We start from the raw sequence: 25961 nt of genomic DNA, 5'->3' as shown, positions 1-25961 counted from the left end.
TGCAAATTCCCAGTTCTAATCTAAGTACATTAAATTCGACCATCAACAAAAGCGATCTCAGTAAGTCATAGTCAATTCTTAGCTACTTATAAAAAATGTTTCGTTAATTTTTAACTACAAAATAATTTACAAGTATTCATGATTTCGACGAATTTTTTCAATATTTTAACTTCAAACGCTAATAAAAAAAAATTGTCCCTATTTATTTTTAAAATTTTTGAATCACTGTAAGACTAACTCATAATAAACTTTGTATTCAATTTTCAAATATTTTTTTCGAAATTTATAAAAAAAAATGAATAGTTTAAATGCCTATAATGTTAAAATAAACGAAATACTTGGAAAATTAAATTATGTAAAGAAAATGCCAATCTTAATATATTATATAACTAGTGAAATTGTCAAGTATCTATGATTTATACTTTTTGAATAATAACAAATATTTAAAACCGTTTGAGGATAAATCGTTATCGTTACGCGATTTCGTAAAAATTTAAAATTTAGATGCTCATAAGTCATAACATTTTTTCCAATAATGACGTTCGAGTTTTCTCAATAGCAATATTTGAAGGAAAACTAATGGCAAACTTTAGTTGAATTTTTTGACCTCAGATATTATAAATACTAAAAATTGTATGAATTTTAAACTACAAAATTACTTGCAAATTTTCGGGATTTTGATGTATTTCGTAAAAAATTGAACTTTACAACGCTTATACGTTAGGTATATAAAAAAAATGTGACTAACGATTTTTGGTTTTTTTTTTTACTACAATAAAAACAACTTACAAGAAACTTCGTATTTAAGTTTTTTTGTATAAATCAAAATCTATTAAATTTAATTAATTGTAAATAATTATTTGTGATAAACTATAATTACAATTAATGCTGACGTTAATTCGGCATGTGCTCATACGTCACCGTCACCACCGTCGACGTAGATGTAGCGGCGCCCGTAACCGCGCGTATAATTAGTATAATAAGCGAATGCGGAATGCTAAAGTAAAAGTCAACTATTGTTGAGCTTGACACTGGCCATGGCCCATGGGCAACCGTTTTCAGTATTTTATTAAAGTAGGTACACGTTTTAAATTTATTTTTAATTTTCAAATAACTTTTAATAATAAATTAATTTATAAAACTTTCAAAAAATTAAAATACTTTTAAAATTTAAAAAAAAAATACTTTGTATAATAGTAGGTAACACACTAACACTGTTTACATAAAATAAAACTTTTAACTTTGTTTAATAATACAACTTATACAAAAAATAATTTTTTAATTAAATTAAACTACCTAAATTATGAATAATAATTTACAAAACAGTTTCCATTTCATAAACCAGTGTTGCGTCCCGATAGGTCGATATATGCATCAACGTACGAAATGAATACCTACATCGTGGTGTTCAAGTATAATTTACGTTTATTAAGTCTCGCACAAATACAAATAATATAAGCTTAATATAAAAAAAAATAAAATAGAGTGTGAGTGGTGTTACGACCCTACCTCTGAAAACTGATATTAAGACCGTGAATGGTGTTACGACCTACCTCTAAATGTCCGAGATATCCCTAACCGTTTGCAACTGTCCGTTACAATGTAACAGTCTGCTGAGCCCTTGTCTCGGTCTCCCTTGTATATAATTTGTCATAAAAGAGTGGGTGCCGGAAAGACTGCTTGAGTATTATTCTTAAATATGACTTATCGAGGAGACATCGAGTTTTGACATTTAGCAAAGAGACGCGTGGTTATACATTCCAATAGGTACACAATATTTTAAGGAAATATTATAAAAATAGGTAGGCATAATTTCTTCACCTATAAATTATAATTGTTAAACGACAACAACCGGTCACTTACCCATAGGGCTGCTTTTAAAACCAAACAGGGGCCCGCTTTTCTCTCCCTCCTCCCCAAATGACACCATTGATCCCGGTCATGTACATTCAGAAACTGGGCCAAATGTACTTTAAAATCTATCTATTAAGTAAATGGATACTCATGCCCTCTTTCCATAAAATAACGTACCAATAGTATACCCACTTTACTTAGTAGTTTGTTAATTATAAAAAATGTAAAATGTTTTCCCCAATTTAGATGATGAATAATAATTAATATTTACTAGATATAAACATTTTATATGATTTAAAAAGCATTTAAAATTTAAATACATACAGATATGGTGCATTTCCGTTTGTTTTAATAGACATGTAGTATAATAAAGGTTGTATTATTGTAAAAGTAAGGAACTCAAGGTTAGAAATAATAATATAGAATATATATAGGCGACTAATGTACCCAGTTGTAATGAGGCTCGACTTGATTTTGAATATGATATTCCGATTAAGTGTATCAGGACAGCCAGTTGACCTAAGATCAAACTTCAATAAGTTGTATTAACATTAAGTCTTTTATTTAAAGAAGAAAAAAATATTTTGATAAAATTATCAAGTTGAGTTAATTGAAGGAGTCAAAAAATAATAAACCAGTTGTTCATCATATATAATATGTAATTATAAATTATTGAAAAGAAATTTTCAAATGCACTTATTAACTAAATTAAAAATACAAAAAACTTATTTTATAAAGTATTCTTGTCTATAGATTTTAAGACTATAAATTATTAAGTAAAAAATTCTTTAACTGCATGTTTGTATATTTAACTAAATTTCTAAATATTATTTATCATGTGATAATACATAAAAAAAATAGTATTAGATACTTCAAGTTTATATTGGTAAAAACAAAAATAACTAATGAGTAGGTATATTATAGTTAATTAAATTTAAATTAAATTAATATATTGATTAGGATATAAATATATAAGACATAACTTATAAATTATAATTGATTAATTTATTGTTAGTTTTAATGGGCTTTCAATTAAAATCTATGTGCTATGCCTTACAGTAAAATGTAAAGTAAAATATTAAATAATAGAGAATGATATTTTATATTTTTATAATGTTTTAATCCATAATAAATTACATATCATTGAGTTGTTTTTCAACAGAATCATCAAGTGCAATATCAGAATATGAACGGTTTTGATATGTCTCAGCATCCAAAAGTTCATCTTTAACATTTTGTACTATGCTTTCTTGACTACTCTGCTGATTTTCTATCATTTCTTGCAAATCAAACTCCATTGAATTGTTCATCATTTGACTAGCTATTGAAATATGAAAACAAATATTAAAAATGTATGGTTAAAACTAAGAATTACTTGCTATTTTTCAAATCGATCTATCTAAATTGCATGTGACTATATTATGATAGAATTAATAATTTAATCTGTTTTAAACTGTTGCCTATTATTATATACCTAACAGTAACTTTATCAAGCTAAGCAGATATATAACTTTTTAGAGAATATATTAAGGAAATAATTTTAATTAATTATTATTGATAGTTTTAAGTTTTCTGAGTTCTTAAAGTATTTGCCTAATAGAATATCAAGATGGTTAACTTATTAAACTTAATTATCATTTAAGGATACTGGTCTAGTTGACCCCCGCCACTTACATTTTTGTATTTTCGATAAACAATAATTTATATAAAAACGTACGATTAATAATACATTATACATTTATTAAAATTTATAGATTTATGATTATATAGAACAATTCAAGCGATCAAAATTAAAATATATAAAAAATATGGTAATATAATATTAATGACATAAGATAGGTATAACAGCGGGTGCCGTATATAATATTATGAAGCACCTATCTCAGTTATTCGTCATCTAAACAAAAAAAAATGAATTTCAACAAATTTATATTGAATCGACCATTATAGGTATCTGATTCCTGGCGAGCCAATAATAATATTCAACAAACCGGCCATTATACGCATTCAACAGTAAACCACAAATATAATTTTGTGGATCCTATAAGTGGAGCTCATTCACAGAATATTGAGAGGATGTGGGGAAGTGCTAAATGGGGCAATAAGAAACGTAAAGGGACTAAAAAATTTTGAAGGATATACAGAGGTTTGGCCACCTGCATAATTTATTATTATTTTTTATTTTTATTTATTAATATTATATTACCATATTTTTTTATATATTTTTATTTTGATCGTTTGAATTGTTCTATATAATCATATGTATTATGTATTATTAATCGTACATTTTTATATAAATTATTGGTTATCGAAAATATGAAAAATGTAAGTGGCGGGTGTCAACTAAACTTGAATGGCGGGGGAATTTCCTTCCTGGCGGAGGTCAACTAGACCAGTACCCATTTAAGTTTACTATTAAATAAAACAATTAATTTGAAATTATTTTTGTTTAAATAAAGCAGATGGACCATAGAAAAAAAAATTGTAAATTAAATTAAATCAATAAGATCTAGATTTTAAAACCAAGATTCATCAAAAAAAAATAGCAATATCAACTAGTAGATCAGATAAAATAATAAGCTCGACTTGAGATTGAATAAGATGATGATCGATTAAGCATTTAAAATCTTTTCTTTTTTTTGTGGTGTGAAGTAATTATATTTTTATTTTGTAACATAAATTACATTAGTAAATTAATAAGAAGTATTTAAAATAAATACCAATATTTCTAGGCATGGTGATTACAACAAATTATTATATTGTTGCTTTTTATTTAAATAAATAAATAATTATATTAAATGTTATCATGTTATCTATTCACAGTACCAAAATTTATCATTTTACTGGATAGATAAAGTATTTTTTTTTTAGCTGTATAATAAATATTTACTAAGATGTTATTTTAAATTTGTCAATGATGGTCAATATTTGGGAAGGGAAATATTATTATCATGTATTATTATTAAATATATAAAACAATGTTCACTTAATTTAGTCATATCCTTTTTATATGTGACATATATCTTTAATATATGACATGCAATTCAGAAGCATCAAAGTGTAATTAATAATTAAATTACATTGTGGATAGACATTATCTTCAATTTCTATTTTTCTAGACGCCTCCAACATTTCTGCAGCTGTTGTTTTAGTGTCTGCCTTACGCATATTCCCTCCAGAATACTAAACATCAGAACAATAAAAATATTTATTTAAATACAAATAATATTGAATTAGTAAATTCTGGACTTATAATAGGAGAATTAGAATTAATAAATAATTGCTTTAGAATTATAATATATTATATTTTCTTCAGAAACTCAATAAAAGAATGAATTATATACTGCAACGTATCAATGAATTCAATAGCAATGTTATACAGATATATCTTTAGAAATTGTTTTAAAATAAATATAATTCAAAATTATTATAAATTTTGAATTTAAAAAGTTAAAAAAAAATTCTAAAGTAGAATTAATTTTTATATTTATGGGAAAATAAACTAAGTAGCAGCAAGTGACCCATAAGAAGTTTAATTTATCTCCGATTGCTCCTAATGTACTAAAAGCAAATCTATTAGAATTACCATTGACTATAAATAGTATTACAAATATATACAATATCCAATAACCTAAAAATAATAACTGATATTCAAATGAAAATACTTTGTCAAGACTTAGAAATCATTAAATCAAAATCACAAAACTTTTTGCTAATAACTTGCTAATAAATGAGATAGACAAACTTATGGAACAAATAAAAATAAACAAAGTATTAACAAAGTATTTGCTAAGATAAATCATTACCAAATCATTCCTAAGCCTATAGTTTGTTTGTAAGAAATTTGAACGATCGTGAGGAATTCGTAACCCACTGGCAGGCCTCACTGGAGGTAATGGTATTTTGTTTACTTCACGACTTGCAGTCATTAATACCTAAAAAGTAAAATAGTTAAGTATAAACATACTACTTAGACCTATAGACAGTTATAAATATAATTAATACATTTATAACATTAAATAAAGTTAATACATCAATAAATCGTTGTGAATATTGGTCCATTAATTTATCATAATTCAATACCTATATTTTATTACATGAAGTTAATATCTAATGAATTAATAAAAGATTAAAAAAAAATAATAAGAGTTTGATTTAAACCAAAATGATCTTACATCACGCGGTGGAGGTCGACAAAATATTCCGTCTTGTGCCAATTGTATTGCAACTTTTACATCATCGGCATCAACATTCTTTTTTTTAGCAAAGTTTGAAAATGTCTTAGCATCGTCCAAAAGCAATGTTGTATATCCTAACAATTAAAATAAAAATAATTTATAATATACAAAAACAACACATTTGTTTATTTGTTTCACTGTGTTAATTACTGTAATTAAACTCCAAAAGATGATTTAAAACTTGTTGATCGTATTCAACAATTCCCAAATCTTTCATAATCGACACAATAATTTGAGTGTCTTTAGGCATATGTTTTCCTTGAGAAGATGACGCCATCTTGGGAAGTTGAATTAATTTAACAGTATGAAAATGTTAATTTGAAGTTATATCCAGGGACTAAAATATACTTAGCTTTAATTTTGGACAGTGACTGTATCAAACTATTAATTATAATATAATAATATAAAAAAAAAACTACAATATAATAAAAGGTCGTAACTCGAGAGTCGAGAGCGGAGGCCGGAGAGGTATTTACTAAACAAACAAACCAACCAAATTTTTATATAGATATTATATTAAAAGTATAAAAGAACTATAATTAAATACACGGAATTCAACCTATACCGCTCTAAAACCGTAATACAATAACGTTAACGTAGTAACATTATCAAGTATCAAGTACTTACTAATAGATTATAATGATTACATTATGGAATTACCGGATTGCCGGATGGAGAGGGAATCGCTGAATAACAGTTGACACTATCACCCGTGTAAACAATGTAAAGCACTATATTAGCGACAGGTCTCTTGTTGAGATGCGTTTTCTACGCACGAGTGAGTATAATCGTCGCATATTTATTTTACAAATAAAAACGCGGCATTAATTTTCAAATGTAAAATTCCCAGGGAGAATACAATTTTGGAATAAAATATAAATATGCGACTAGTATATATAATAGACAATAGAATTCTATTATGTCTATTGTCTATGGCGCAGAATGCCGCAGATGGCATGTTAAAATAAGAGACTTGTCGCTTGTGTGCTCATTGTTCAAATATCGTATACGACATATAGAAACCAAATTTTGATCAAAATATCAATATACCTAATATGTTCTAAGGTTGTTTGCAAAATCTATAAACGTAGGCGCTTTTTCGATTTTGGGTAATAGTTACTTGCCCCATAGACCACAAATACCAATATTAGTTATCCACACAAATTTACGATGGAGAAAAGATTCATTTTAATTTCTACGTCGTGTCTAGATTTTATGACAGCTGATGCATTGATTTAATAAATATAATGTACTATTTTACTATATTATAAAATTAATAACTATACGTCATTATACATTTATAACACTATAATAAATAATTTTCAAAATTCATTTACAAAATTGTCAGTGAGGTTGTTTTTGGCAATTCTATTATGACTTGTAATGCCTTTGGAATCGTTTAATAACAATCGCACTCGTAGGCCGCAGCACAGTTTTACTTTTTACACACAAACGTAAATAATAAATATTTAGTATTTACTTTTACTGTTTACATTTTACATGCCACCCTGTGCGTAGTGCGTTAAAATTTATGATTTAGTATCATATATTTCGATTTTGGGTATCTATTTAATGTCAAGCGAGTGACTGAACGCTAATGTTAACGTTTAATATCGGATTTGACGGTTTTGAGCCGACTCTCATTTTCATATTTGCACTGAGATAGATAAGAATATACTGGAGCGCGGACTTGCCTATGCTCGTATGTTACGAAAAACGGGCCGACGTATTTTTCGTTACCCCCACTCCTGTATGGCAAGAAATTGAACTGCCATACCAATAACATTGAAAAACTACACATTTTAACTTGACACAACTCTGGGATAAATGGTCGTATTACGTTAACTTTGGTATCAAAATTTTTGTTTTTATGTGTACTTCAAACTTGTATTTACAAAAAATAAAAATAAAATCTCTGAACATTTTTATTTATTTTGTAATAACTCAGGTTTTTTGAGTGGGAATCTAGATATTAAAATTAGGATTTTAAATTTTAATTGGATACTAATTTATATTTTATTACAATAGTTATAGAACCTATTAATTGCAATAAACAGCATGATTTTAAATTAAAAAATTAAAAATATATTTATCAAGACCATCTACATTACATTAAAAATATAATAATTAGATAATATTATATTATTCACCTATGGAATTGAATAGATTTTAATTTACTTTCCTTGTTCCAACTCTTTGTACATCTAAAGGCCGAACATGACAAAACCATTTTTATATGGAAATTAACTTAAAGTCTCAATTACCTTATATAATTAATAAAATGTAAAACATGTTATTAGTAAATACACAAAACAAAAATAGTGAATACTATGCATGAGATAAGTGTAGGTATTAGATTTTCTAATAGTAGTCTATATTTCTAATAGTTAGCCACAACATCAGAAAACAATGCCTTTATTATGATAATTATTTTTATTATTTCTATTATATGAAATTTTTTACCACCCTTAAACATTTTTTAAAACTATATACAAATGACATCTATTTTATTTTATGTTATTTTTATTATGATTAATCTCTTATAGATACTTCAAATGTATATTTTATACCTATAATTTAAAATTTGGTGTATTATTTTATTAAATATTATTATGATATAAAAGTAGTTACAAATTATTATTAAACGAATATTTTATATAATATATATTATAAATACCTATGTCAAAAAAAGTGTTACATAATTAAGTTGATATAAAGGTACATTATAAAATTTAAAAAAAATGTATTCAGTTGGTACGGGGCTTTTTTTTCCAAGATTCATTATGATAAAATTATTAAAATTGTATTTTTAATATTAATTTCATTAATAATATAAATTATAATATGGTATCGCGTGATGAGTATTTACTATTTATACTACAGCGTGGGCAATTTTGTTTTTAATAAAAATGTTGTTCAGAGTTTTTATTTTTATATTTTGTAAATATAAGTTTGAAGTACACATAAAAACAAAAATTTTGATACCAAAGTTAATGTAATACGATAATTTATCCCAGAGTTATGTCAAGTTAAAATGTGTAGTCTTTCAATGTTATTGGTATGGAAGTTCAATTTCTTGCCATACAGGAGTGGGGGTAACGAAAAATACGTCGGCCCGTAAGTTTACATCATAGTCCGCGCTCCAGTATATTCTTATCTATCTCAGTGCATATTTGTTAGTTATTATCATAAACCATAGATAATAGAAAGTAAAAGTAATTATTATTTAATATCCATCGTGACCGTTTCGAGAGAAGTCGCTCGTTGATCGATAGTGACACTTTCAACTTTGTAAATCAGTTTAAAATTAATCCGACCTTCGCTTACCCTCTTAAACCCGTTTTATCGAATATCGACGATGCCGAATAACCAGTTCATGCACCCAAGAAATATATATCGTACACCTCCCGCTTTCAAAGAGTTGTCCATTAAATATCCTGAGTTCAATAAGTACGCGTCGACTGTACGTATCTAGTTATTTTTTAGTAAAATTTAATGATTTTTGTTTTCCTTATTTTGGTATTGTCTAAAAATTAATTTTACAGGGTTTGAATGGTAAAATTGTTTTTGACTTTAAAAATCAAGAAGGCCTAAGATTGTTGACCACTATTTTATTGAAGAAAGACTTTGATTTAGACGTTGATTTACCAGTCGGTAGATTAGTACCTACCATTCCATTACGGTTAAACTATTTATTGTGGATTGAGGATCTATTCAACTTGAACTACGACAATACGAAAAAGATCAAAGGAATCGATATAGGTAAAAAATCTAATGAATTAAATAATTTAAATATTTAATAATAGTTCATAAGTAGGTATTATAGTAAGCACTTATAAAGTAGTAAATAATTAGATACAAAACAATTATAAATATCTGCTTATATTATTAGATTCAATTTTAAATTAAGGTAGATTTATTATTTTCTTCAATGAATTTGCAGTTTGGCTATTGTAAGAATTTTGTAAATTAGGGTTAATTATTCATTAATTAAAATCCGAGTCTAAAAAATTAGATAAATGTTTACCATGTTTGACTAGTTTTGAAAAAAATACTTTTAATTAGTACTTAGATATGGATACATTTTAAAACAAACTATTTATTTTGCAAAGGTACAATCATTATTATGTCAGACTTTGAATATAATTTTTACGTACAATAAGGTCATTAGTAACCAAAAATAATAATTTAAATATAAGTAAATAATTTTAAGATGATGTCAACGCGCTATTTGTTTTCTCTCTCTGGCCCACGCCCAACATAGACATAAAGCATTTACGCAAAATCATTTTTTCTATGTTTTTAAATAATTAGAATAAAATCACCCATTACAAAAAAGATGGATAATAATATTTTTGAGGGGATGATGACATATCGATTTTATATTTTATTGTTATTTGACCATAAAAATTTAAAATTTTATTGTTATGTTTAAATTGTTTTGAGATCAAATTTTGACAAATCGATATGTTATTACCTTAAAAATATTATTCTCTATCTTTTTTTTTAATGGGTGTTTTTACTCTAAGATAACTTAAAATCATAGAAAAAATGATTCTGTATAAATGTGTTTTGTCTATGTTACGCGTGGGCCAGAGAGAGAAAAAAAATAGTGTGTTGACATTCTCTTAAAATTAATTGAAAAAAAAAATTTTAAAAAATAAAATAACCTTACCGATCTAAACAAATTTGACTCCCACAGTCTCACAAATAAATTCATCTATAGTAAAACCTCTCTATCACAAAATCGCTTGGGACCAACAATTATTTCTGTTATAGGTAGAATTATATTATATTATTTGAACAGAGACTATTGACATTTTTCATTATAAAGAAGCTTCTGTCTAATAAAGGGTCCGTTATAGAGAGATTTTACTGTATTTTATTTTAGTATATAGTATTATTATTGTTATTGTTTTTTAACAATTTTTAAATTTACTTTAATTTTCTTGATAGGTTGTTATTATAACGAAGCATACTATATGTTAACTGCTACCTAATATAAACTTAAAACTATTTGAAAGTACCTATTTTTTTATATTAGATAGCTTGATAATTGATAGTCAAAATCTAATATAGTCCAAAATTTATTAAATTTTTTTCAGGTACAGGTTCATCATGTATTTATCCATTATTAGCAGCTAAAAAATTTCATTGGTCTATGGTTGGTACTGATATCAATAAAGAAGCTATTAAAAATGCTATTAAAAACGTGGAAAAGAATAATTTACAAAATTTAATTCAAGGTAATCACCTAACAAGAATGTAATATAATGAAATATTTTAGGTAATTCTATTTTTTTATTTTTCAGTTCTTGAAGTATCAGAATGGGAAAGATTATTGCCAGTAGCAGTAGATGAACATTATGACTTCTGTATGTGTAACCCACCCTTTCATAGTTATTCAAATTTAAATTCATCAGATGATGAAGCAAATAATTCAATAGGGATTACTTCTGAAATGTATACAATAGGAGGAGAAGTTGATTTTGTAAAAAAAATGATCAAGGAAAGTGAAATATTACAAAATTCGATAAGGTAACAATAACGTAGTATTATTTAAATACCTATAACGAAATTAGTTTCATTTGGAAATCTGTTTGATGTAAAAATGTTCTTACTAATTAATAATTACCATCATAAATTTGTGTGTGTTTGTTTAATGTTAACCAATAATAGAACAAATGTTGACATAATTCTAATTTAGTTCAAAGTCTAATTACCAAGTTTATCCCATGTAGTTATCGATGAAAAAGGTATGTACAATCGATCTTTGTCAGTTGTACTCAGTTTTCATACGAAGTATGCATATTTATTTTTACCATTTTAAATCTATAATATTTCCTACTAAGTAATGTTATTTCTAGTGAATTTTTGGTTTAATAAACTGAAATTCATTGTTCATACATTTAATCAGGTTTGACTCAGTCATTTCACTTTTATTTTATAACCTGTTTGAAGTGGTATTGCCTAACAAGTTGAGGGATATTTTCAGGAATATTTTCCACTAAAATATCCAACTGATTTATTCATATCAGTCTTTAGGTGTGATCAAAAAAAATGTCTGTTACATCAATACTGCTCTGTGTGAATTTTGCATAGCGCAATCAGATAGAGATGACATGTTTAGTGTTCATAATATTAAAATAAATATTATTTTTCAATAAAAATATACCTATTGCCTGTCTTCCTTATTTTAAAAATAATTGATGTTTAAAAAAATAAATATTATTGAGATCTTTTAAACATATGTATGTATGTCCAACTTGATTTTAAAGTCCCCATAAAAACAGCAATAAAACATTATTTTGGAAAATCTTTTTTTTTTAATTGGCAACTAAATTATAATTGTTTCCATATTTCACTACATTCATATTAATATTAATATTATAATTATAAAATAATAAGCAAAAATGTCAACGAAATTTAAATTTTTATTTTTATCGCCCTAAAACAACATCAATCTTGTAATAATTTATACTGTATATTATTATTAGTGTTCAATAGTATTTATTTTAAGTCGGGAGAATATCTCAAATGTAATATAGGCTGATATGCCTATTTATTTAGTTAAGGTAATATACACAATTTAGTTGGTTTATTATGTTTAAAAAAAAAAACATACTGATATTGATATTATCAATATTATAATATAATTTATATAAATAAGTATATATAATATTATACATTAAATATTAATCTAAATAAAACCTTCTGTATTTCATAAAAATATCTGATATTTTTCTTTTGTTTAAAAGATTTTGTTATCTAGTGTAATATTGATAAAAAAAATATTTTATCCTCAACAATTTCCATAATGTTAAAGAAATTTATTACATTTATATTATAACTTTTTATTATTTTTTTTATTAGTATTTATACAACAATGGTTGGTTATAAAGCTTCATTAGACCCTCTAAAAAATGAACTGAAAGCTATTGGAGCATGTTCAGTTGCAGAAGCTGGTTTCTATCAAGGTCGGAATGCTCGTTGGGGAATTGCTTGGACATTTCAGTCTGATATTAAATTAAAGGATTTTTTGCCTAATAAAGAGTTTCAAAAAGAGAAATTAAAACTTAGACCTCCAGTGTCTTTTAAAATTCCAGAAACGTATGACTCTATAACTGCACTAACTAAACTATCAGAACTTTTAACTAGTCTTAAGGTAATTAATTATTAATAATATTTATAACTTTTATTTTATTAATACTTTTTCATTTTTATTTAGTTGTCCGCAGCGATATTAAAATCAAAAAGTGATGAAAATGTCTTATACCAAGCTGACATTCAAGCATATGAAAATACATGGACTCATCAAAGACGAAAGAGACGTATGGAAAAAAGATTAGCTGACAGCAAACGTCAAAAAACAAATGATAATTGTTTACACATTGAATCTGATGAAGAAAAAGTTGATCAGCATTTAGAGACAACAGTGAATGCCAAACGATTATTTTCAGCTACTCTAGTTCTAAGAAAAACAGACAATTCAATTTTTCTAGACATGTTACACCTGGATGGCAATAGAAACAATTCATACCAAGTTTTTCAATTCTTTAAGAATAGATTTATATAATGCAAGTTTTTTATAATTTATTTCAAACACTTAATTACATAATACTTAAAAGTAAATAGGTTTAATGTGAATAACAAAATAGTATAGTGTATAATATAATAATTACGAGATAATTAATAAAAATAATTTGGTATAACATTCCTTTAATAAAAAGAAAAAATGAATAAATAAAATAAGAAATTAAGTTAATCAATTGACTTAATCAGTTTAAGAATTAACACAAGCAGTCACATTTTATACATAATCAATGTGATAAAATAGCTACAAAAAAAAATTAAATATGAACACTTATTTTTTATATACATTTTACGAGATCATACTATATATACTTTATAAATATAAGCTTAAAATATTTTTAAACTGCTACTATTTTACTGGGATCTACTTTAATGCGTAGAAATATTGTATCATCTTTAATGAATTGTCTTTTTTTTAGTAGGGTTTCGTGTGACACAAATTTAGGAAAACCAAATCCAAGGCTATCTGGCTGTGTGCTTGGTCGTTGAAAATTCTCCCATGATGGATCAGGCACAAAACTCTCAACTATGTTGCATGGCTATGAAATGACAAAGGTAGTTGAGCTATTAGTAATTTATATATGTTTTACATTTGTACATAACCACTAGAATAATATATTTGCACATTACAATGCAAATACAAATTGCTTATCAATGTTTTTTTTTTTTTTTTATATTTATATAATAATATTATATAGTATTATAAAAGTTATTGTTAATATATTGACTGAAAATTATATTTATATTAATTATAAAAAAATGTTATCAGAATTGATATGGGGCGTATTTTAAATTATATTTTATGTTCTATTTTTAACTATTATTTTAGTTATCCCTAGTATATTTTATTCTATATATCCTTAGTACATCCAACTCTAATGTGCAAATATATATTTCATAATAGGTTAGTTTCATAAATGTATACACAATTTTCAATTACATACCTTCTCACTTTGGTCAAATAAAGTGAATGACACAGTATGTGAAAATGACCATTTCAATAGAGCATCAAATTCACCAGGTAGTATTTTTATATAAACAGATACATGTGTGTTTTCACCAGATCCGTTGCCGTTCAAAAACACCGATGCTTGCAACTTATACCCAAATTGGCTGGTGTAGAACGGCGAACTGATGAGTTCTAGACCATCACCACATAATTTGTGTCGACCCTCTTCAAGTTTTTCCAGTACATCGCTGATTTTCCAAATCAGCGTACCTTTAAGTAATTAGATATTTATAAGCAATTGGTATTTAAATTAAATATACTATTTAAAAAATATTATTTACCAGACTGATTAACAGCTAAGTTATTTATCACTTTTTTCATTGATACAATTTGTTGTTGTTGTTTAGTGACCATTGAACACATTAATGTTAAATGTTGTTGGCTTGCTTCTTCCATGTGTGTGTCCATTTGCTTTCCTCTTAAACTCTGCAATTGAAAATATGAAAGTTAATTAAAACTTTAAAAGGTAATACTTAGTTAATACTTTTGACATTTTACCTTGAATCGGCAACCAACTTCTTTGAAGCTACAAGATATTAACATTGAGTGACATGCATGTTTAATATGATGTTCTAAATCTTCACGTGCTACAGTGACAATTTCACATCTATTGGGACAAGTTAGAGGGAAACGTGGGCATGATGTTGTATGTGAGTTAATAGTGTCAGCTACAAATTGCCGTCCACAATGGCGACATGGTACTAATCTTTTTGAACATTCAGTGACCTGAATAAAATTTTTATATTTATAGTTAACCATTCAAAATGTAATAATTTTAAAATTGTATACCTTATGTTTGGCCAACATTCGTCTTGGAATTTTTACACCACATTTAGCTTCACAATGGATTGGCTCTACTGGACATGTTCTACTATGCTCTTCACCTGCTGCTTCTCCCTTCATTTCACCATTACAGTATTCACACTTGATGACACGTTCAATACATGTATACCTCACATGATCATCCATTAAAATTCTGGCAATTTGAGCTCCACAGTGGTTTGTACAAGGTAACGCATCATATTTACATGTTTGCAAGTGTCCCTGTTAATATAATAATGTTTTGACTAATTAAAATAAAATATTTTCAAAGAAAATTCAATTTTTATTTTTATTAATTTAATTTTCCTAATTATTGTACCTCAACAATAATAAAATGCATATGTATTGAATACTTACTTTTAGACGCCTTAGTTGATCACTCCATTTACAACCTTCTTTGTGGTGAATGCAATAGACAACAGATCCCATAATATCCTTGTCTTTTTCACAATCTGAGACCTAAAATATAAAACATGTTATTATTAATTCTGCAATTTGTTTAAAAAAAAATTTATTTAATATATTGAAGACATCTTATTAAAATTTAATCCGAAAATATTACTGTTAATAAAAAATATAAAATAAACTAAACAAATTTTCAAAATTGGTTCAATATGTTTTTATAAAATTTAAAAAATACAAAATAAAAAACCAAAATTGTAGTAATATAGGATGGCTTAATTTTATATTTTAGGTTCTTAATATAAAAATATAAAAGTAAAATATTAAAATTTAAAATTGTATAGTTGAGATCAACAATAGATAATTATAGTTCATGATAATAATATGCATATAAAGCTTATAATTTAAAGTATTATATAATTTAAGGTGCGATAATTGATAAGTTATTTCATCTGCAATTTGAAATTAGTTCCAATAGTACAACAATTCTTAGAATATTATTGTATTTAATGATTTGAACCATAAATAAAAAAGGTTATGCTTCCCACACAAATTCAATGGGTTTATTAAATTATTATGTCTGTTCACTATTATTAAATTTATGAGAAGAGCATTTTTACAAAATAATTTAACCTAAAATTTGCAAATCTTATACAATATAAAATATACATAATATTATATTAGATTATTCAATACTCAAGATTAAAGTATTAGTATTAAGTACTTGTTCATATTTTATTTTTTTAGAATCTCCAACAATTTAACATTGTTTTGTGTATTATATTTTGTAAAAACTAAAAAGATGTCGAAATACCTAGTACAACATATTTAAAAGGATGTTAAGGATGTCTAGAAGATGTTGTCTCCGTCTTACTAACTCATACAGTTATTAAGTCATACCATATCAAAATATACGTTCCAGTTCTGATTTTGTGCGTTAAACTTCCCGTTCACTCTATATGATAGTGAAATGATCTATTATCTAATTTGAAGGTAAGAACATTATCCCTGTTTTTGTCGGTTTTTATTGGGGTTTTTATGATATTTTAATTTTAAGCGAATTATGAGTTTTTTAAATACCAAATAATAATGTCTTATAATATATTCATAATTCGCTTAAAAATTAACTATCCGTATAAAATCCACAAGAGAACACAGATAATGTTTTTATCTTAAAGTTTGATAGTAGTACATTTTACCCTAAACGCGAAATTAGAACTGCTTAATTATATTTTGGTATGATATGCATTAGAAACAAAGAAACAACACATGTGGATACTATTATGTCCTTTAAGATTTTAAGAACATAATAATATACGTTTATATACGTTTTACTAAAGATTGAAATTATATCGGTCTTCAATGTGTTCTATTGTGTGTAATATCTCAAATAATAGTGATCATCCGACATTTTTCCTTTCACAATTGGGTTTAAAAAATTACACAAACAGAACACATGTTATTGCATACATTGTTAGTTTATAGAACCTTTAGGCAGTTTAAACAATATTTTTTCCTATGAGAATTAAATACAGATCTGAAAAAGTAATCTATATTTTTAAAAAATATATCAAGTGGAAAAATGATTTAGATGTACAATAATATAGTCGAATGTAAGGAGGTACCTAATTATAAAACTTCGTTTATGGTCGAGTGACGACCATAGGGAAAGAAACCACAGAAATCGATTAAACTATTTAATAGTGGATATGTAAGGTACATCTCAGGTTAGTTCTAGTTCTCATGGTATAGTAATTGATATACTAAGCCTCAAACTAGTAAATATTGGGCAGCTTCTGGTAATGTATCCCGATTATATTATATCGTAGGTAAATGATTTTTTTCTTTAGACTTTCCAACATAATATTACATTACGTACTATTAAACTAAGTAAAATACATAGGTACATTGTAATTGTTGAAATTGTTCAACATGTCATCACTCAATCACTCATATTCGTATAAAATATTGAACTTATAATTGTTTTAGGAAGCTTAAGAAGTTAAGTGGTTTAATAATCTATATACGTTTCTCTGCAATATTAGTTAATGTGTACCTACCTATATCTATTTTAAAATGCATAAAAAATATGAATTTAAAACTGTATAGTCGTACAAGTAGAAGTCTGCCTACTCTACTCAATTAATGTAAAATTCAACTAGACTATTAATATGTGCATGATGTATAAAATCGATATTATACTTATGTATAGTAGCCAGTAGGTATAGTGTATAATAACTTAATGTTATTTTTTAACGTCACGTCAAGGAAGACTGAGCACTAAGATAAACTAAACCAGGTGTGATTCCTATTGCGCGCATATAATATACCTACTGCCATAAAAATAATATAATAATGAAAGGCGTTTCGAAGCAAAGGATATACGCTTGGTGAAGTTTAAGGGAGGCCCGTAGTTCTGGTCAAACCATTATAACATACTATACGAGAAGTTACGGTTGCTGAAACACGCACCTGTTCATCCACATGGACCTCCTGCAGGCCCAGGGTATAGAACTGATCGGTAGATTAAGTAGGTACCTATGATAATACGATTAGGTACATTATTTTTGGAGAACCGTCTATGTAACAAGCAATATTAAAATCACTAATAAATTAACCACTATAAAAGTTATTTTTGCCGTTGTCCGTACAATCAAAAAGTTTAAGTATTTTCGCTTTGTAATTGATCTATATTTATGAATTATGATGTATTTAGTATTTAAGTCTTGTTAATGTTTTTTTTTTTTTAATTAAAAATCATTTTAAAACTAGTACTTCAGTATAATGTTGAAGACATTTACACGATAAGGTATATTATTCTCGATGTTGAGCGTTATTCATGACATTATACCTATATGAATACGAGTACAATTCAAGAAGATCATTAGTCACTCAGCAATAGAACAGAGTTATTTTGACAGCCCTAAAACATTCCTATGACAATCGTATCGAATTTCCCTTTAAGAATATTATTGCATAACGCACATAAATTATATTTATGAAAAAAATGCTTCACAAATTATCTGACCTCCCGATAACATTCAAGTCACACATACTAACACAAATACATTTATTATGAATTATTTAGTTCAGAATAAAATACATTTGAACAGATGTCCATTTAGGAATGTCTATGTACCCAGCCGAATAGGGTCATATTATTTTTTCCCCCACACACATGAGTTGGATCTGTGACAGATGATTTCGAATTGTGATTAAGTGAATCCTCCCTTAGTTGGGGTCACGTTCGGCTTGATCCACTTTCCTGCCAGTTTCGGATTACAAGAAAAATATAAAAGACTATACAATATTCTTCATATGTAAAATAACTCATTCATCAAATAATATTGTTAACAAATAACAGTGACGCAAGGAGTTTTAAAAATATTTTCTCATTTTTATGAATACATTTAAAAAAATATCAAATGATCTAAGAATCACAGTAACTTATGTATTATTTCCCTTATTATTATAAATACTATTGTAGGTAGGTGCCTATACTTGAATAGTTAATGTTTGTATGCCATTGAAAAAACAAATAATAAAATAAGTATCGAATTTATTAATTTGATTCATTTAAACTTTTCAAATAATTATGCATAGCTGTGTGTTCTTGAATGAATTATTGATCATTCTTAAATACCTATCAAAACTATACTTAATTAAGAATAGCAATGAATGAGATATATGTTTGTAAATAAAACCTAATACGTATTATATTAAAGGTACACGATAAATAAATATCTAGGTACCTACACAAATAATATAAATAATCATCCAATCTGCCTAAAGAATTTTATAAACATTTTTATTTATTAATAAACAAACCAAATATATTATAATATCGAATTTCTATAAGTAATATATAACTTATTATGAATATATTATTAATATAACTATAACAATATCTACAAAACTAAAAAATACGTAACAAATACGATTTGATATGCCAAGGGCATAAAATTATGTTATTATTTAATTATAATCATTAAAATAATGCACCAATTAATCTTTAGAATTGCATAGGTTTTGAATCTAAGTAATCTACTGTATGTGTTCTAACTGAACAATAGGTATCAAAATTATTGCCAAATAAAGTTATTTAATTACATTTTTAATTTATCGTTGTTGGTAAACAGTTTCTTTGTATGAACCTCTGTAGATGGTTAATGCAATTAAGGATGGTGTATAATATATGAATCTTATAATCATTAGTCAGAGTAGGTATATAGAGCTAGAGATGTTTTTCACAATAATATATATTATTATCTAGGTACGTGCAAATTAACCTACATCACAAACGATGCGTTATGTTTTTGAATTTTCGTTATTTCAATCAAAACCTTCGTTCCGTATAGTAAAAATGTATGTAAGTACTACATAGGTACCGATTCCTATACTGCTATAGCATTGTGTTTACCAACTCGTGTTTAATAATAATACGCAATATGTTATTTACGTACTGTGAGCATTTAATTATTATATTATTGTACACTAAATATTAAACAAAATAATAATAATCGAATATATATCACCCACGCCGCAAATGGACGACGGGGCGATCACACTGCACGTGTGTATAATTACTTTCGAATTAATAGGTCGCCATTAAAATTGCATAAGAATTTTCATGATTTACGCAGGAGAAATGGAACGTACACGAAGATGAATATAATAATAAGTTTGTGACGGGACAGCGGCAACCGGTTGGTTATGTGTGCGCGCGAGTTTACAATAATACATAATAGCCAGTAATATATTATATTATATATATTTATATGTACATGGATTTATACTATCTCTTGTTTTGAACGAGATACAAAATGCCAAAATACCCGTTAGCTATAGGACTCCGCAGTTCGCGAGATGGTTATACAATAGCGCTTAATGAGTTTTATTATAAACTATAAATCTATTTCGGTGTTTATTTTATACTCGGTAAGTATAGACGAAGCCGCAGTCGTTATTTAGTGATAAAGACGCAATAGCGACCAGTGAGTGCGAAGGGTGAAACTCATTACCGGACATCCTGTGGAATGAAAAATGAGCATTCGACCCCTTAATGAAATTTTTTTATACTTACACGCATGTACACTTATACACTATTTTACTATACACTCGACCTATTCGTCGGTATTTAATATCGACACCGGCAATCCGATATATTATAATATATTTTTCAGACGCGCGTACGCGCCAAAGCCATATAGTTATAGGTCGGGTCGTTGGGACATCACATTTATACGTCGGTTCCTCTATTCGTGACTCTCGAGACGGAAACTAATAGTTTACACCTGTTGTGGCTGTGGTGACTGGTGCTGCGCGCGTGTCTCGAATAGGCAATTTATACATATACGATTATTGTAATAATGCGAGGCAAGAATTTAATATGAATAGTATATATAATAATAAAGACAGCGCTTAACGCATACAGAAACGAGGAGACAGATGACTAGACAAGACAGTGTACGAAATTCGGTCGGAAGTCATCTGATGAGTGGGATTTTTCGAGGTTTTATCAATGCGTAAATATATTATAAATAAATATTATATAATATAACATTAAACTATAGTGGGTAAATAACATTGGAGAAACGTTGGACTCTATCGGTTGGACTTACCAGACTTTATACCTCACCGAGACTCGCATGCATAAAGAACACATTAAATTTTGTCAGCTTAAAAACTTATTAAGTGATCATTCATACTCATTATATTAAAATTACTAAACGATAAAAGTATTTTTCAAGACCTTAGCATGAAGATTACGGTAATAAAAGATATGACAATAAACAATTGCCCATGTAAAAAGTTCAATACATAATAGGTACAATGTACATGAATATAATATAATATATTACTTAATACAGATAACCATTAACCGTGAAAAATGTGAATATATTTATTTAGTTTTCTCCTCCAAGTTTAATTCAGTGTTGTTTAATGAATAAAAATAAATGTAGGTACAAATTTAATATTGTTAATTATTTATATTTATACAAAATTTAACTTTTTAAATTATATTATTTTATTGAAAATAAGAATTTGAGTTAGACGCGATGTAACCATGTAGGTAATATTATATTATACAGATTGTCTTAGTGATGTAACTGATATTATTTCTTAAGAGTGTGTATTTAATGATTAATACCTATAGTAATTAAGTGTAAGTTAATGTGACCAATAACCTGCAAGTTTCAATCCCTGCTCTGTGTGCCACTATAGAAGTTTAATCCGAGATCGGTATTAATACAAAATACAATAAGTATAAGATAAAGTAATTACAAAAATAATTAAACGGGTTGTTATGATTATGGTTGTTACCTTGTTGAATCGGTGACAGTGGGATACCAATGTGTGTTTGCGGACAACAGTCGTAAAAGTGTTTTCGAACAACTATTTGTACATACCTACTCACTCGCGTTACACCCGAATGTAAACAATTATTATAATGCAAAGGCGAACGGTCAACTGATGTAGTAAATAATTCTCTAGCAATTAGATATATAACATAATAATAATAAATAATGTACCTATAGATAAAATCCCGGGTAAAAGGTTACTACTTGGGCTAACGATTATTTTTCTTAAATAATTTTTTTTCATTGCTGATGATGGGTAACTCTATTTGCCCGCAATACCTGTGTATTTATTAATATATGTATAATAGTTTCAAAACGACACAGTCGACAATTGTATGGTAATAGGTAGGTACAACGGACAATAAAATTATTATCATGCCGTAGACTTGTAGGCTGTAGCATTATTATAATATACACATAATATGTCGTATATGTATATTTTATATAACTTAAACGCGCGCACTAAAATATTATATTGTTAATTGTTATTATTTACTTTATGGATTTTGGTACGTTTACATTTTAACATAGACTCGTGTTTGTCCATAACCGTATACGGAATAATATAATTTCTATTGTTGTACTAATACCTACAGTTTTACGCAAATATTATGATTAAATCGGATTAAATGCATAAAATGCCTAAAAACTAGTTAACAATTTTATTACGCTGTATATTATATTTTGTGTTGGTTGTTATCCGAAGTTACCCTCCAACGATCACTTATACATAATATTATTAAGTACCTATTTATACGTTAAACTCAACACAGTAATAATTTATCATATATTATAATATATGATAGTGATTGTTATGCAAGTTTAAAACCATTTTCTAAACGGAATATTGTTAAATTGTCTTGGAAAATTATTTCATCCTGATATGTAAGATTTTATCTGAAACAATCTATTCAAAAAATTACATAATCATCGTTTTTTTCGAACAACGAAAACGATTTGTAAGTATGACAAAATAGATTTCTATGTACTTCTTCGGTTCATTTTCTTTAAATTATTTATTTTATAAACGCCTACGATTTTTATGCATATTCACTATATTTACTCTGCCTAAATCCTGCATATATACAAACTATACACAGAGTTCAAAACACAATATTAGGTACAATATTCCGAATAGACCTTCGTGAAATTATCAAACCTCTACACCTCTCGTATTACAAACAACAAATTTATCATACATTATAATAGATTGAACATATCTATTTACTTTCTACACTATTCTGGGTTAATTAATTTTAATGTTTTAATAATAATATTTATATATGTATATGAAATTACAATTACAATTATGATTACAAAACACAATATAGTACATTAATGTATTATACAAGTACAATACTTAATTAATAATTAGATATAGGCCTCAAATACAATATAAATTATTAGATATTTCTTTAATGTTACTAAGCAAACAATTAGGTAGATCTTAGATCCTAGGTTAGATCTCTAATTGGGAGAAATATATCTAATAAACCACTACAAACTATTATTTTTCTTCTTTAATTTTTTTCGAATTACGTAATACTATATAAGTATGCATATACAGTGGACAATATTCCCATTAGCGTGTAGAAACAATAAAAAAAATTATTCAGTGCTAAATAATTGTACATAATAGTACAAAAAAGTAATATATTATTCTGTGGACCGCAGGGTCCTGTTGTAAATTCTAATCGAAATTCAAATAAAAGAATATAAAAGTAAACGAATGAATAACGAAAAACGGTAGGTGTAATTTTCTATTAAATAATTATTAAAATATGGTATAAGGGAGGTTATAAAAATTTAACATAGCATGAAAACGTTTAACGATATTTTGATATAAAGTAAAAATTTAAAAAAAATTGTGATGTGGGTGAACTTACGTCTGGTGTGGATGCGGGAGTGTGGTTATCTTTAGTTGGCGTTGTGGCCGGCGCGAAAATGGTGCACGACGACGTGTTAATAGACGTGGTAATGCTGTGCTTGGAAGACTTGTTGGGCGAGTTTCGGGACGGGAAGCTCAGTGTCTTCGTCCACAGTGCAAGGCTTCGGCCCATGTCGGAAAACGTATGGATAATGTCCGTATATTATAATGAGACGAGTGGCGACCGATGTCGCGGGTAGACAGGTTTTCGGCAGCGATCCGCGTAGTAAAACTGAGATAACGAGCGAGAGAGCGGACGAACAGCGCGTGTTGTGCGTGCGGCTAACGTGACGCGACTGAAATGACTGAATGGTGAAGACTAAAAACTGAACGGCGAACCGTAGCGATTGTCGTGCTCTACGGGCCGGTGTTCGTCAGCGGTGGTGCCGTGAGCGGGGTACTCCCGCAGACAACAGCTGTGCACCGCGAAGGCAGCGGTCCCCCGCCGAGGCCGCGGACGTGCACTGACTTGCAGTGCCGTGTTCCAGAATGTTTGTTATTGTATTTTGCTGCGCAGATCAGGGGTCGAGATTAGTTAAAAATAAATACTATAAATAGTATAAATCAATTCAGCTTAAATAAGCCTTTATGGATTTCTTGTGAAACGCGACAGATATTAATTCTACCAGGAAATGATTTTTTTCGATTTTTCAATGCTGAACGGGGTGAATTGATTTCACTATAATATTGTTTTTTCTTATTTTCCAAATTATTTTTTCATTAAAAATGTGTACAATTTTAAATTTTAACAGTTTTAACTCGAAAATGTAATACATATTCATTAGTTGTACTTTCATAGCAATTTAGTAATATCAATTACATAAAAATTAAGGGTTTCTACCCTTCAACTTACACAAAAATTAATTACTAATAACTAATAAGTGATAAATAATAGGTATTATTATTATATTATACTTAAATAAATTATACATAAAGTATTCCTAGAAATAAGGACTGTCACCATCTCAGAAATTGTTTTTCGTATGCATTGATTAATGAATAATGATTATCGATGGATTAAAATTAACAAATTACAGGATTACAATGACAACTCGCTGATAAGGGTTACTTGAAACCTTCAATACAGCAGACCGACTTTTCCGTTTTTCCATCAAAGTTTTAGTACAAATAGTTTTAAAATAAAATACAAAATTTAATTCAATTTTTTTTTTTTTAATAGCTTTAAAAATGTTACTTATTTGAATAGGTTAGAGAACTAACTGTTAACTCATCAAAACACCGACCAATAGTTAACTTAAAATATTTAGGTACACGATTAATTTACATTGTCCATTATTGGGTGCTAATAATAATAAATAATAATATTATAATGTAAAATAAATAATAATAATAATAAGTGTTGATTATTATGTCTATCTACGCAGAGGATTCTGCTTATTTTATTCAAGGGTGTTTTCATTATTATATTAATTAATTATTTTAGATGTTGAGATTTATAAAATTAAATAATCAATGACCGTCATTTTTCTTCAGTTATAATATAATAAAACAATTTTAATATAATTAATAAATCTACTTGTTTAAAATATCAATATATCTAATCATATAATAATATTACAATATCTATATGGCTAAATTTTCCATACTCGATAAACCGTTAAAAATGTCAATTGTAGTATTTTCCTGATTAGGAAAATGTTATTATTATTATTATTTTTTGCTATATGTATTGATTAATTTTCCAGTAATACTATTAATATTAAAAATATATCCATATGATGTATTGGTGTATA

At 27.0% G+C, this 25961-nt stretch overlaps 3 protein-coding genes across 5 annotated transcripts; 1 reads left to right on the top strand and 2 right to left on the bottom strand.

Annotated features, from left to right (window-relative positions):
* Positions 1 to 1407: 1407 nt before the first annotated feature.
* Positions 1408 to 6713, bottom strand: LOC114120262 (transcription initiation factor TFIID subunit 9-like). Its single transcript, XM_027982121.2, has 5 exons — positions 6243 to 6713; positions 6030 to 6166; positions 5661 to 5789; positions 4935 to 5037; positions 1408 to 3175 (listed from the first exon to the last, which is right to left on the bottom strand). The coding sequence occupies exons 1-5, from the start codon at positions 6367 to 6369 to the stop codon at positions 2988 to 2990; spliced, it is 684 nt and encodes a 227-aa protein (XP_027837922.1). The 5' UTR covers positions 6370 to 6713; the 3' UTR covers positions 1408 to 2987.
* Positions 6714 to 9242: 2529 nt separating this feature from the next.
* LOC114120252 (U6 small nuclear RNA (adenine-(43)-N(6))-methyltransferase) lies at positions 9243 to 15449 on the top strand. Of its 3 annotated transcripts, XR_007603794.1 has the most exons (9): positions 9243 to 9555; positions 9638 to 9854; positions 11198 to 11338; positions 11405 to 11630; positions 12966 to 13257; positions 13321 to 13669; positions 14108 to 14240; positions 14749 to 14910; positions 15042 to 15449. XR_007603794.1 is itself a non-coding variant. In XM_027982110.2 (7 exons), exons 1-6 carry the CDS (start codon positions 9451 to 9453, stop codon positions 13666 to 13668), a joined length of 1329 nt encoding a protein of 442 aa, XP_027837911.1. In that variant the 5' UTR covers positions 9243 to 9450; the 3' UTR covers position 13669; positions 14108 to 14460. The 3 variants fall into 3 exon arrangements, 2 of the variants coding, with proteins under 2 accessions (XP_027837911.1, XP_050055571.1); XM_027982110.2 differs by lacking the exons at positions 14749 to 14910; positions 15042 to 15449 and having other exon boundaries at positions 14108 to 14460; XM_050199614.1 differs by lacking the exons at positions 14749 to 14910; positions 15042 to 15449 and having other exon boundaries at positions 14105 to 14460.
* On the bottom strand, positions 13421 to 24579 carry LOC114120242 (TNF receptor-associated factor 4). Its single transcript, XM_027982101.2, has 7 exons — positions 24167 to 24579; positions 15874 to 15975; positions 15484 to 15738; positions 15193 to 15420; positions 14976 to 15120; positions 14630 to 14904; positions 13421 to 14224 (listed from the first exon to the last, which is right to left on the bottom strand). The coding sequence occupies exons 1-7, from the start codon at positions 24338 to 24340 to the stop codon at positions 14024 to 14026; spliced, it is 1380 nt and encodes a 459-aa protein (XP_027837902.1). The 5' UTR covers positions 24341 to 24579; the 3' UTR covers positions 13421 to 14023.
* Between the last annotated feature and the right edge of the window lie 1382 nt (positions 24580 to 25961).

The sequence above is a fragment of the Aphis gossypii genome, chromosome 2, assembly GCF_020184175.1.
Source record: "Aphis gossypii isolate Hap1 chromosome 2, ASM2018417v2, whole genome shotgun sequence".
In the NCBI taxonomy this organism is placed as follows: domain Eukaryota; kingdom Metazoa; phylum Arthropoda; class Insecta; order Hemiptera; family Aphididae; genus Aphis; species Aphis gossypii.
This window is presented reverse-complemented; position numbering and strand designations above follow the sequence as displayed.